At 36.8% G+C, this 13,891-nt stretch overlaps 1 protein-coding gene across 1 annotated transcript in view; it reads left to right on the forward strand.

Annotated features, from left to right (window-relative positions):
- Positions 1-13,561, forward strand: part of DKK2 (dickkopf WNT signaling pathway inhibitor 2) — a 100,554-nt gene extending 86,993 nt beyond the window's left edge. The window contains exons 2-4 of the mRNA XM_029919821.1: positions 8,983-9,133; positions 10,327-10,482; positions 13,311-13,561. Of these exons, the coding sequence (XP_029775681.1) occupies positions 8,983-9,133; positions 10,327-10,482; positions 13,311-13,561 (558 nt within the window). The remainder of the gene's footprint in view (positions 1-8,982; positions 9,134-10,326; positions 10,483-13,310) is intronic.
- The last annotated feature ends 330 nt before the right edge of the window (positions 13,562-13,891 follow it).

Consider the following 13,891-nt stretch of genomic DNA (forward strand, 5'->3'; position numbering starts at 1 on the left):
TTACATAGAAATTGAGTCTTTTCACTGCAGCAAATATTGAGGATTATAGTCTGCTGTACTTTATTTCTCATCTTCCCAGCCATCAGAGAACAAAATTTTCAGTTTTATTGGCTTCTATCAACTGTTGCCTCAAAATCAGAATAGAATCAGAAAGAGAATTAAATGATACCAGAAAAGTGTAAAGTTTGCATGTTCTATACTATATGAACACTACAATAAAGGTCACCTCAAGGAATTGTTGGAACGATGGATTATTTGTATGTGTCTATAATAGAAATGTATTAATGATCTGACTCTGCTAAGAAGGTTCCATAAATAAAAACAGAAAATTTTTAATCAAGAAACTTCAGCTTGAATTCTTGTTACTCTTACAAGAAGTTCCAACTCTAGGAAGCCCAAGCTCTTCTAAACCTTCCTGATATATTCACTATGAGGCATAAATTAGCAAGGATAAGAAACTTCATGTTGAATCTATTAAGATAAGTTCCTTTAAAATTGTATTAATTTTAATAGATAATACACACATCTCATGCAAATTAGAAAATGTTTAAAAGACTTTATATGGAAAGTAAAATTTTCCCTTTTTCTCCGTTCTCAGTAACTCTGTCCTGTCTTCTATGAGTAAATTCTGCTACACTTTTCTTGGGTGTACTTCCTGAAATAATGCAATTAATAAGTTATGCACACACAGAAGCATATATATACATACATTAACATAAATATCCACTGGATTTTGTTATCTTCATTCATAAACCATGATTTTACAAGTGAAGAAGGTCTCCAACTCATATATTTAAAATTCACAAGTGTTTATGCTTGGGCTCAGAAATATTTACCAACATTGACTTATTCTATAATCATAAAGTATGTTAAGTTTTTGTATCTATCTGGATATCAATACTTGAATTTTTAATGCAATTTTTCACTGGAAGGGGAAATTTGATGCTATACCAGAAATAGAAAATAAAAGAAATGCACATCTGTCTATTTATCTCACTTGATTTGAGGAGAAAAAAATAGTTGTTTTGTAAAAAGACCTACAGTATACGAGATCCAAAGAAAATTGCAAAGCTATGTCTGGCCAACAAGACACAGGTGTACACCACATGAGGATATGAAACAGTCCAGCTACAATGGGTGTGTTGATAGCTCTGAGTCTACACTGTGTATCTCCCAAAGTGTACTGGTATGTTTGTTATGTGTTACTTTATTTTTTCATATGGTCCCAGGAATTCTCAAGCCTACCCCTAAATACAGTGGCTAACTAGTAGGAGTAAAGGTGAACCTGCCTAGAAGTAGTTGTTGTTGGCGAATCTCTTATTTAGACTTCTGTTGATGTCAGGGAGCCAATTCTCCACTTAGATCCCTGCTTATCAGAGATAATATTGAGTCCATATCTCATAGAGACCAGATATTTTCTCCATATATATATATATATATATATATATATATCTGTGTGTATATATATATATACATATATATATATATATGATATCTGTGTAACAGTTCTATAGAGCAGTGTTTCCTTATCTTACCATATCTGTGATTACCACAACAATATTTATTAATAATACAGGCTCCTGGACCATATTCAATTCTACAAAATTAGAATCTCTCTGACAAGTCTGTGAATAACTGGTTTTTAAAGAAACCTTGTCAGATTTTAAAGATTTGGTAAGTAGGGAAACCCTGCTGAAAGTAGAAATGATATCCATCTTATCAAGGAGAGAACGGAGACTGTTAAGTAACTTATAACAATGAATTAATTGTGCAGGCATAATTCAAACTGCAGTAGGACTCCAAAATTCTTCCTGCCATGTTATCTTTCTGAAAGTCATGAGGTCAGGAAAATGTGTAAGGCTACACTGAAAATCTTTTATTGCAGACCTTCAATCCTGGATTTGGAAGAAAACTTGAAATTGTGTGGTTTCTTCCTCTGTTTTGGTTAGAACAATTATACTCTACCAATCACAGAACTACAAAGGGCTTTATAATTATATACGGAGTATCAAAAGCTCCAACCATTGCTGCAAATGCACCCCCGACATGCTGCTTTTTGAGCATGGAAGTGTTTTCGTCCTATCTGATCCAAATGAGATGAAAATGGGTCAAAAATAGGCAAAAAAAAACAGGTAAACTACAATGTTTAGATTTCTCTAAGTGCTCGACCGTATGGAAAGGGTCAGCTTTCCCCATTTGCATCTTGATCAATAGCAGCAATGTACATGTTACAGTTGAGAATGTGGTCTGTGTTCGAAGGAGAGAACTCCCTGCAATCTTCTTTCTGCTAAACGATACACAGAGAACAGGGTGGAGCAACCCAACTTAGAGAGGACTTTGCCTTGATTTTATAGAATGACGGTTTCTTAGGATTTAAGTGAGATTTTCTGAATACATTGGGGAAGTTAATGGACCGCTGGCAGAAATCCATCATTCCTAACTTATAATCCAGGTGGCATTAGCAGAAGTCTCTCAGCCCCGAACTTCTGTGGCAAAACCAAATATCTAACAATCTTAGTCTTAAAATGAGCATGTGGAAGAGGTACTCAAAGGTTTTCCACAGTACGCACAGCATGAATTGTTTTAAGGGAATTGATTTCTATATCCTTAACTTGCATGAGTTTTTTTCCTTAAATTGTCTGGGAATGTGCGTGTGTTTACAATACGTCTTTTGTCATTTTATGCGGAAAGAAAGGCAAAATCGTCATGCATTCCAAATCTTGATATACTGCATTAACCAGCAGTATAAAACCTTTTATGGATGATAGATGAAAGTAGAATTTGGAGCATTGGTTTAACAATGATGTTCTTAGTGGTTGATTAGAGCATCCTAAACACATCTTTCCTTGTCATTAATTCCTTAAAAGTGAAGCGTAGCTGTGTGTGGTTGGAAAATTCTGGATACAGAATATCCAACATAGTTGTGATGGCTTGTATATTTCAAAATTTAACTGAATGTTTTCTAAAACTAATCATTACTGTGAATTTCATCTTATAAAATGTTTGACATTATATGTCCTTTTACTAAAACTAGCTAAACTTACACTGAAAAATTTTACATGTTGCACATGTGAGAGAGTATATATTTTTCAAAATTATTTTATGGATAGTACAGGCAGAACATTTGTAGATCACAGAACTAGTTGTGTCTGGATTGTAGCTGGTGTTCAATAAATAAATGCTAAATAAATAACTACTGAATTTTGAATGAATACCCAAACAGCTGCCTTAATGAGCCTATGGCACACATCCAGAACATCATGAGATATCTGAACTTTTCCCCTCCAATTTAATATAGCTCAATCCTCCCGGCCTTATGTTCAGGAATCCTCAAAGATACACCCTTATCCCCTAGAGGTAATTGTGGACAAAGGAAAAGATCCGATTGCACAGCCTTTGGCATGCTCTATGCGACTGCACATTAGCCAGCTTGAATTCTATGTCCTTGCATCTCCCGAAGCTGAGATTTTAAAGTTTGATTTTGAAATTACCACCTTAAAGGGTAGCATACCTTGTATATTCATTGAAACAGAGAATTATCATATGGAATGTTAGGCAAGGGAAATTATCTTTTCTCTAAGGACTAGGGGGGTGGGGGGAGCCAAGCTGATCTGGTTTCCCACAGGTGATTGCCAATCTTCTGCTATGTTCTCATTGAGACCCCAGATCTCCTAGTGCCCAGCCCTTTGCTGCTACCTCCTTCTATCCACTAGCCCCAAATGTTTTTCATTCTCACAGCTGGGTCGTCCCCCTGCAGGCTTTCTTCTGCCTGCCCAGCTGATGATGTTTTTCTGGCTCCAGAAAACTTCCGATTGTTACAAACACTGCTTGCGGGGACAAAGGATTGTCCCGATTAAAACAACAACAACAAAACTGGGACAGTCTTGCAAGAATCCGGATGGGTGGCCGTCCCACATGAACGCTATGTGATGTTTCTCTCTTCCTTTTTTTTCCCTACCCATCATTAAACAGGAACAATATCATTATTTTTTAAAACTTCGGAGTTAAACTAAGGTTTCAGTTGTGACCAAAAGTCTGTTCAATAGCCAGTGCTGCTAAGACACCTAGAAACCTTTTCTCATTTCATTATTTGTAGGGATCCAATTATGTCATTGTTGTATTTGCGTGATTTAAGGGATGGACAGCTGTTGAAAAATAAGAATAAAATCAGCCCTAAATCTTAATTTCAAATTAATAGGTATTTTCTCCTTGCAGTTCTGAGAATAACTGAAAGAAAATAATAACAGGCTTAATTAATTTAAATTAGATGTAGTAATCTTTTATTTTATTTCATTCATTAGAATATTATTTAATTATCATTAATTGCGTGATGGGCTTTTACTTATAACTCTGATTACATCGAGTTTAAGTGGACATAAAACGGTTGTCAAGAAATGAAATGAGAAAATGTTGTTTACGGCATTGTCCATGTTGTCCGCCAGTATTCTGTCTTTCCAACAGCTGCACCCGGACACGTTGTTGGTATTTGGAGGCTTCTAGGGAGAGAAGCGGCCAAGTTTATTTTTCTAATCTCTAAATTCGGCACACAGGTCAGCAGTGAAAACCCGTTCTCTGTGTGTGCATTAAACCGCCTCTGGTAAATGCTCTTAGTCATGATACCTTTCAGGGAAGCCTGAGAGCCAGGGCAGGACTCTGAATCCCCAGATTCTCTGCTACTGAGTACGTAGGACTTATTTGCAGAAGTTACTTACTTAACCACTCTTTACTTCATTGCTAAAATTGTAAACAATGATTCCAAATTCGCACAGAGTAAATAGATGTAAAAAGAATCCTTATACTAAATCCTTATACTAAAAAGAAATGCTCATTTTTGATGGACTTCATTTTCAAGCTGGGTCCAACGTGTCACTCTGTTTTAGTTCATGTCCTGGCTGTAATGATAACTAGAAAACACTATTTTTAGCCTGGGAAGGAGGTTGGGCAAAACTTCTTTGTTTTTTGACCTGATGATGGCCAGCTCTCAAACATTTTTAATTTATGGCCTATCATCCACTATTATTAGGAATCTCAAATGAATCTCTCTCCTCATTGTGATGAGGCTAAGTCCTGAATGATTTTTCATAGAGGTAAATATTCCTGGATGATCATGAAGCCAGATTTCACTGACCTTCAGACTGTTCTCTATTAATCATTTCCATAGAGGTAAAAAAAAAATCAGCCTTCTTGTTAATTTATAAAAATAAGTAACAGGGAGGCGTATTATTGTTTTTGTTAAATAGAAACTTAGACTAAGATACTCAAGTTTATTTTTTGTTTGTCATAAAACCATCAACCAGCGGGAACAAGAACAGCCTTCTGAGTCCAAAGTAAATGGAAATAAAGATTTTTTTTCTATGGGAAATATCTGAATGGCACTTTCATTAATGTATGTAATACCCTTCAGTGGTCTATTAATTGCCACAGTCCTCACTTCTTCAGGATCCTCCAAAGCTACTTTATCCATGTCCCTATCTCTCCCTCCCTCCATTTTTTTCTCTCTCACTCCCATTCTACCTCCCTTTCTCTCTTGCCTACTATACTATATCCAGACATGTTAAAGGGCGAAATGTGGGGGAAAAACAATAGCAAGTTGCAAAGTCCTCATACTTGAGATGAAGATGGTCTTATTTCAAACTCTTAATGAAAAATCATGTTTGAGGCTGAAAATACAAGATTTACTATTAATGGTTCAGATCCATATTTTCTCATGTTCTGTGTTTTATTGCTAATGGTTATACCAAAGGAAACTATATGGCCGAGGAGATCTGGGCTGGGGGACATTGACTGTAGAAGGTAAGGCATGCCCCAATATTTTTTGCATTACCTAAAGCCTGCTTCAATCAATGTGTCTTATCATTTTTTTTTATTTCATTCATATTTGAAGGCTGTTTATTGGAGCAAAGAGTTTCATAAGCATAATAGAAGCTGTATAATATAACCTTGCATTTCAATTACTAAAATTTTATTTTAATTGTCAAAGAATTGCTCTAATGTTACATTCTGGGATTCCATTTCAAGTGCAACATTACAATAATGATAATCTTTCATTACAAAAAATCTGCATGTTTTTCTGCCTGTGTCATTCCTATTTAAAGTCAACTTAGATATAATATGTATATATAATATACATGCAAAATAAAACCACATCCTGCAATATATTTTATCTCTTAGGCCAACTGCACTTTCCTCTGAAAAACTTGTGAGAATGTTACTGTGATCCCATTCAAACAAAGGACTACTATGCATATTACTTTTTGAAATATCATCTGCATCAAATATTTTCCATTTTAAGTATTTTCCATTTCGCACCATCTGAGAATGGGAAGTTAATGATGTGCCTTCCACAATTTTCTGCATAAATGAAGTGCTATTTTTAGCAAACTACTTGTTTGTTTACCATATATTTTTTTAGTAATTAAATCAAGTATTATTTTATATTCAGAATCCCTTGAAGATTTGTTGTTTGCGTTGTAAATTTCACATGATGTTTTAGGTGGCACATGTTTATTTCCATTGAAAGAACATGTCCTATTTTTGAGGAAAGAAAAAAAACTTGTAAGACATCAAATGTTTCTTGCAAAACAATTTGATGAAATATATGTAAATGAATCAGAAACATGTGAATTGTATTTCAATTAAAATTAATGGGTTTAAATATGAAGGGAGTAAAGTGCTTGGGGGAGAGAGTGTGGCAAGGCGGGAAGTGACATTTGTTTTGTTTTCATCAGTCTTGGATTTTTGAAAAATGGCCTAATACTCTGAATTTAACCTCGTTCAGACTGTCTCCTAAGCCTGATGAAGGAGAGCCACAATGGGACAATAATATGCAAAGTCACTTTATAGCTTTATCTGACTCCAATTATAATGTAGGCATCAAACACAGCTACTACGCAATCCTTCAAAAGCAGTTTCAATTTGAAATTCATGATTTTTCTATTTTCTTTTGAGGGTAAACAGTACATTGTAATAATGCTGAAATTATAATTTTTTTCTGTAGAAAATGTAGTTTTCAGACTCCCATGTCAGCTTCACATTTATTTCCTCTGCCAAAATGAAGAGGATCAGATCTAAACAGAAAACACGTGGGGACTGAATGTAGCCACACATAGCAGGAAAAGGGCAGGGGGAGAAAGAAAGACAAGGGAAAAGAAATGGATCATGCACACAGACCTCGGTCATCAAACCTCATTTTATAAGCAAAGCACTCAAATCACACTACTTATTTGAGGGTCTTAAAAATTTTAGCCCATAGTTGTACATTTGTACCATTTATGTGTGCTTAAAAACAACCACATAGCTTCTTTTTTACTTTTTATATTTTTCAATTAAAAGAAAACCATGCCTTACTCTGAAAACAGAAAAGAACTACAAAAAGGAAAAGAAAAACAACTACAAACAAGCGTCCCTGTCAACATGCCTCAAAATATGAGGAAGTTTGATGTGTGGTGTGACAATGCAGTTTCTCAACTCAGTCTCTGCAAACAGAGACATTATGAATGTTCCCCAAACTTCCAAGAGGCCAGGAGTACATACTGGAGATTATATTTTTCTTTGGGGAGATAATATGGGACACTGCTTAAGTACCTCACACACACGGTGAGAAATGTAGGAACAGAGTCCTTTCTGTGTAAACTGAAGGCGCAGTAGCCCATAGGAATATTTTTGTATGTAAAGAGCCTGCCTTTTTGTTTCCTGAGAACATGCTGTCATTGGAGATGAGCATTTCTCTGACCATTTAGAACTCCACTGCTCCTCATCACCGCGTTTGGAATGAGGAACCTGCTGCTTGATTTCTTTGTGCCAAATGTCTCATTACTTCAAGCAGTTCTGGAAGTGGTTCTCTGCCATGGTCCTCACAGGCAGAAATTCTGGGGAGTCCCTCTTAATATATTTGTTCCATAACTCGGCAGAATATGTGTTTTAGGTTATAGCACACCCTTTTGTTATTTTACTTAACCTCCCCCTCATCCAATTCCGTGGATGAAAAACAATGTAGCTAGGCTGACTGTTTCATTTACACCTTACGTCAGTGGTACACCTGGGTCCTCTGGGTGGCTCAGTAGTTGGAGCATCCGACTTCCACGCAGGTTGTGGTCTCACCCTCCATGAGTTTGAGTCCTGCATCGGGCTCTGTGCTGACACCTCAGACCCTGGAGCCTGCTTTGGATTCTGTGTCTCCCTCTCTCTGCCCCTCCCCTGCTCACTCTGTCTCTTTCTCTAAAAAATAAATAAATATTTAAAATGTTAACAAGAAATATTTCTGGGTCCCCAAAGTTACTCTTAAGAGCTCTACAAATGCTTATTGATTCATGATGTGGTTTCATCTTAGCTTGGGCAAAGCATGCAGTATTTAATACATAGTAGCAGAATATTTACTATTGAAGCTTGAAAAGATGTGAGTTCTTTGTGTGCAATCTTTCATTTATGCATGTGAGAGGGTTGTCTCTTTTTTTAATGTTTTTACATTGTAGTACTTGTTTGGCTTGTTGGTGGTGTTTGCTTATTTAATACATTCTGTCAAGGACAGAAAAAAATAAATAAATATAGAAAACAGAGGGTTTCTGGAGGGGTTGGGGTGGGGGGATGGGCTAAATGGCTAAGGGGCTTTAAGGAATCTACTCCTATATGCTAACTAACTTGAATGTAAATTAGCAAATAAAGTATAATAAAAATTTAAAAACAAAAAAAAAGAGCTCTACCGATCAACACAAAATCTAAATCCCAATTCCAAAGTTGTGTCACCAAAAGTAAATGAATAGCATCAACATTATCTTTGTTATTGCCAACAATCAGTATTCATAAGGCCTTCAGTAAAGTGTCACTACATAGGATCTATGCTCAGAACATTGTTACAATGGTATGTTTCCTTTCACGAGCAATGTATTGTGATTTATTTCCCCACTATGATTTGCTGCAGTTTTTACAAGTGTTACAAGATCTAATCTAGTTTGCATTTGATGGTATTGTTTCACTTTATGACAGGTCTACCCCTGTAGCAGTGATAAGGAGTGTGAAATTGGGAGATACTGCCACAGTCCCCACCAAGGATCATCGGCCTGCATGGTGTGTCGAAGGAAAAAGAAGCGCTGCCATAGAGACGGCATGTGTTGTCCCGGTACCCGCTGCAATAATGGTAAGGTCTAGTTCAGTGTTGACAGGCCTCTTTCTTTTTATGTGGTTGTTGCCAGGAAAATTAGACTAAATTCTCCTTAGCTACCCCCTAAAACATAAGGAGGCTTTCAAAACCAGCAGAGACTGGATCATGGGTTAGATACGTGTACAATGACTTGGATTACTTCCCAAATCCTAGTTTTCCTGGACTCTGATCACTTTCTATATTGTATAACTTACGGTGATCTAGGATTTGCCATGTTGAAGTGTCGTATATAAATAGCTATTCCACTCAGCACATGAGTGAATACATACAAGAGACCAAAGAACCTGCTGTGATTTAGCAACACAGTGGTGAGTGCCTCTTCCAGTTTCATGTTAGTTTCACACCTTGATTCTTCTATTCGAGGTGTCTTCTTTTAAAGGCCCCAGCCTGCACCACAGTCATGGGGAGGGAGTGATTGTTTCCTCCAAAAAGAAACACAGGAGTCTATTTCCCAGCCTTTCCATAAGCATGACTTCACCCAATCTCCATGAATTTATAGGCAGACAATTTAGCATTAATGATAAAATGAAGAATCACAGACAATATATGATAAAATCATTAAATAATTACAGAAGGTGATCAGAAACATAAACTTAATCATATGAAACAATATGATCATACTCCTTTTCCTATACTTGCTCCCGACCTCTGGGCAGAGTCCTTTCAGAAGTACCTGTGGCAAGTGAAGGGAAGAAAGACCTCATACCATTAAAGATGTTTACAATGTAAACTAGGATTATATTGTTGATTGAACAAAGGAAGCTGGATCCTGAAGATGGATGTCTGGTCAGACATTTTTTAAGTCCTAATAGCAAATATTAATTTAATATTTACTAAGTCACCATTCTAAGCACTTCACACAAATTCACAATAACTTAATGAAATGTTTTAATTCCTATTTTTTACCCATAGTCACTTGGTCTTAAGAGAGACAAGATTCAAGTGAAGGAAGCCTAGCTCAGACCAAACTATTTAATGTTATTTAATATTAAATAGTACAATTTAATCTTTATGTAAATAAACAAATGGCTAAGTAGAGGATAGAAAGATAGATAGATGATAGATAGATAGACAGAAGATAGTTTCATACTTCATTTCAGCAGAATACTTGGATAAGAGCCATACTTTATAGAACTGTATAAGTCTAACTGTTTACCCACCATCTCCAGGCATCTGCATCCCTGTCACTGAGAGCATATTAACCCCTCATATCCCAGCTCTGGATGGCACTCGACACAGAGATCGAAACCATGGTCATTACTCAAACCACGACTTGGGTTGGCAGAATCTAGGAAGACCACACACTAAGATGTCACATGTAAAAGGTAGGCTATCTCTAGTTGTACATTTACTTTTTCTTGTTTTAAAAGAAGTAAAATGAAAATAGAGGTCATGAACTGCCTTGATTTTATAAAAAATACAAGGAAGCTACTTTACTGGCAAGATTTTAACTGAATTTATTAATTCTTAATTTTGAGGATTCTGGCAGTTTCTAAGAGATCTTAAATTGTTAGAAAATATATAGTAAAAGAACTACAGCACCCTGATAAATCATGCCATTTTCTAAAAAGTCCTGCCTTTAAATGTTTGCTGTCATATGATTAAATTCCTAATCTTTTGAATCCTTTTCTCACCATTACAGAAATATTATTTCAATAAACAACCACATATTTATATTCATAAACCAACTTATCAAAAATAATTTCTTTTTATTTTTATTTTATTTTTTTAATGTTTCATTTATTTTTGATACAGAGAGAGACAGAACATGAGAGGGGGAGGGGCAGAGAGAGAAGGAGACACAGAACCGGAAGCAGGACCCAGGCTCTGAGCTAGCTGTCAGCACAGAGCCTGATGCGGGGCTCGAACCCACGAATGTGAGATCTGACCTGAGCCGAAGTCAGAGGACTAACCGACTGAGCCACCCAGCACTCCCAAAATAATTAGTTTCTAGTGGGATGATGTATGGTCATAAAATCCCCTTACTTGTATCAAAATATTGGGAAGCCTAATCACTAACAGTAAAATTTCAAAGCATGAAATTATTAAACTTAAATACTAATAGTAACATTTTGAAGGCATGAAACATGTCTAGTTTTAAAGGAGTCATTTCTCAAGTGTGTTCTGAGGGGCATTACTCAGTTAAGACATTCTATGAATAAAAAGGTTTTGTAATAATGCATCTTCCCATTTTGGGAATTTTATATAATAAATATTGGTATATTGAAGGCTCTGAGAAGTCCAGCAATGAGGAAATCTGACTAAATTTTTAAACACTCTCTGTCTATGTTTTCTTGACTACAAAAACATTTCCCCACATTTGCATGCTCTGGGGAGCCAGTATCCTATGAAATTCCTCTTCTGTTAGACCTGGAATATTATTATTGACCTGGATAGTGATAAAGAGATAAACAATTCCTCTTCAATTATCCTCTGTCTATACTCTCTGAAGACCTATGTCCTTTATCCAATCTCTTATTTCTATTTCACCAAAATCACATACATCTGTAATTACATGAGTATCCTTCATTATTCCAATAGATATCTATGTCACAATACAATTTCAAATTTACTAATATTTTTATATAATTTTATGTGTACTTTTTTCTTTCTTAAAGTTTATTTTGAGAGAGAGAGAGAGAGAGAAAGTGTGTGTGCGTGTGTGCCCATAAATGGGGGAGGGGCAGAGAGGGAGACTGAGAGAGAATCCCAAGCAGGCTCCACACTGTCAGTGCAGAGCCCCACGCAGGGCTCAACTCCACAACCCTTGAGATCATGACCTGAGCCACAATCACAAGTCAGATACTTAACCTACTGAGCCACACAGGCGCTGCCTATGTGTAATTTTTTGGTGGCAACTAGGAAGAACTCTTATGACAATGGCTAGTGAGTTGTATCCATATCACACAGTGGTGTGATTATATGGGGGCCAACAGACAAACCTTTAGGCCAAGATTGACACATTATGGCCTCTGAGCCAAATCTGTCCTGCTGCCTGTTGTAAATAATGTTTTATTGGAACACAGACTTGCCTATTCATTTAGGCATTATTTATATTTGCTTTTGTGATACGCAGCCGAACTGAGGAGTGACAGATCACACGGCTTAAAAAAGCCTAAAATATTTACAATCTGGCAAAATTACAGAGAAGTTTATTGGCTCCTTGAAACAGGTTACACATCAACCCAACTGTGATATGTGTGTTTGCGCCTTGACTTAGTCATTTTTTTTGAGTTAAATATCCAGATGTGTTCTTCCATATGTTTTTCATGAAGCGTTCTTTGTTGACCTTGGGGCTGTGTGCCTTTCTCTACTCCGCTCTATTCCACAGCTCTTTATAGACTGCATGTTCTAGGCTCCCTGTCAGGTGGCTTCTGGCCACGTGGGTTTGGCTGTGGGAGAGAAGCAGTGAAGAAAAAAAAGCCAACATGTTAAGTCTGCTTCAGGTACTGTTTCTGGCAGAACTGTGTCTCCCTGGGGCTCCAGCGCCTGCCAGGTGGGCCTGCTGGGATTTCAGTCCTAGCTAGTGGTTCCAGGCTCCACATTCCATGCCCTTCTCCTTTGGACCCTCCAGCCTAAACGTGGAAGTGGCTTCCCGCTCTGTTGCTTCTTAGCCACTCACCACCTGTGTGTCCAGTTCTCTGCATTAAACCTCTTATGTTTTAAGTTTCTGTTTACTGGCTAGACATTGATACATGGTTTTAGGAATTCCTGAGAATTACAGCCTTCTCCTTGAATCAGAGTTTGTTTACAACTTCCAGGAAGGTATCAAATTAATTATTTTGAAAGCACTTCTCTTAGTTACTTATTTTTTACTTACCTAGTAAAAAAAACAAAAAACAAAAACAAAAAAACAAACCAACAAAAAACATGGTCAGGGAAATATCTAAAAGCAGACCAAGCCAAAGTAAAGAGAAGATGAAGCACATTCCAGCTATTCATAGAACTTGATACGCAGACAGCAAATAATCAAAATGGATGATAATGAATTGATTTGATAAGAGGGACACCTGATTGATATGAATCCAAAATTTCCCATAGTAAATGATAACTTCATGGAAGGCAGTACAAGCACAAATATGTGCTTCTGGTTGCATAGCAGAATTTTTTCCTCAAGTGTCATGGTAATATCTTTTCGTCATCATCTCTGTAGGGCACGAAGGAGACTCCTGCCTAAGATCGTCAGACTGCATTGAAGGGTTTTGCTGCGCTCGTCACTTCTGGACCAAAATATGCAAACCAGTGCTCCATCAGGGGGAAGTCTGTACCAAACAGCGCAAGAAAGGTTCTCACGGGCTGGAAATTTTCCAGCGGTGTGACTGCGCAAAGGGCCTGTCATGTAAAGTATGGAAAGATGCCACCTACTCCTCCAAAGCCAGACTCCACGTGTGTCAGAAAATATGATCACCTCTGAGGAAAATCAATGCTAGCAGACTGTGAATCTGTGTATTTAATGCATTACAGCATGGTGGAAAATAGGGTTTGGATCTCAGAAGAATGGTTAAAAATAAGGAATGTGATAAGAATATAGAGGTCACAGAGAGAGAAAAAGGAGAAGAGGATAAGCAGATTGGAAACCGTGACAAATGTAGTACAACTGATGCGTTTCCATTATTCAACTTGTTTATGTAAATAATGTACACATTTGTGAAGATGCTATTACTGAAAAAAAGCACACAGTGAAAATTATGGATACCATGTGACTTTCCCAGAGTTTAAGTTGAGCAGGAGGAT

The sequence above is a fragment of the Suricata suricatta genome, chromosome 1 (assembly GCF_006229205.1).
Source record: "Suricata suricatta isolate VVHF042 chromosome 1, meerkat_22Aug2017_6uvM2_HiC, whole genome shotgun sequence".
Taxonomy (NCBI): domain Eukaryota; kingdom Metazoa; phylum Chordata; class Mammalia; order Carnivora; family Herpestidae; genus Suricata; species Suricata suricatta.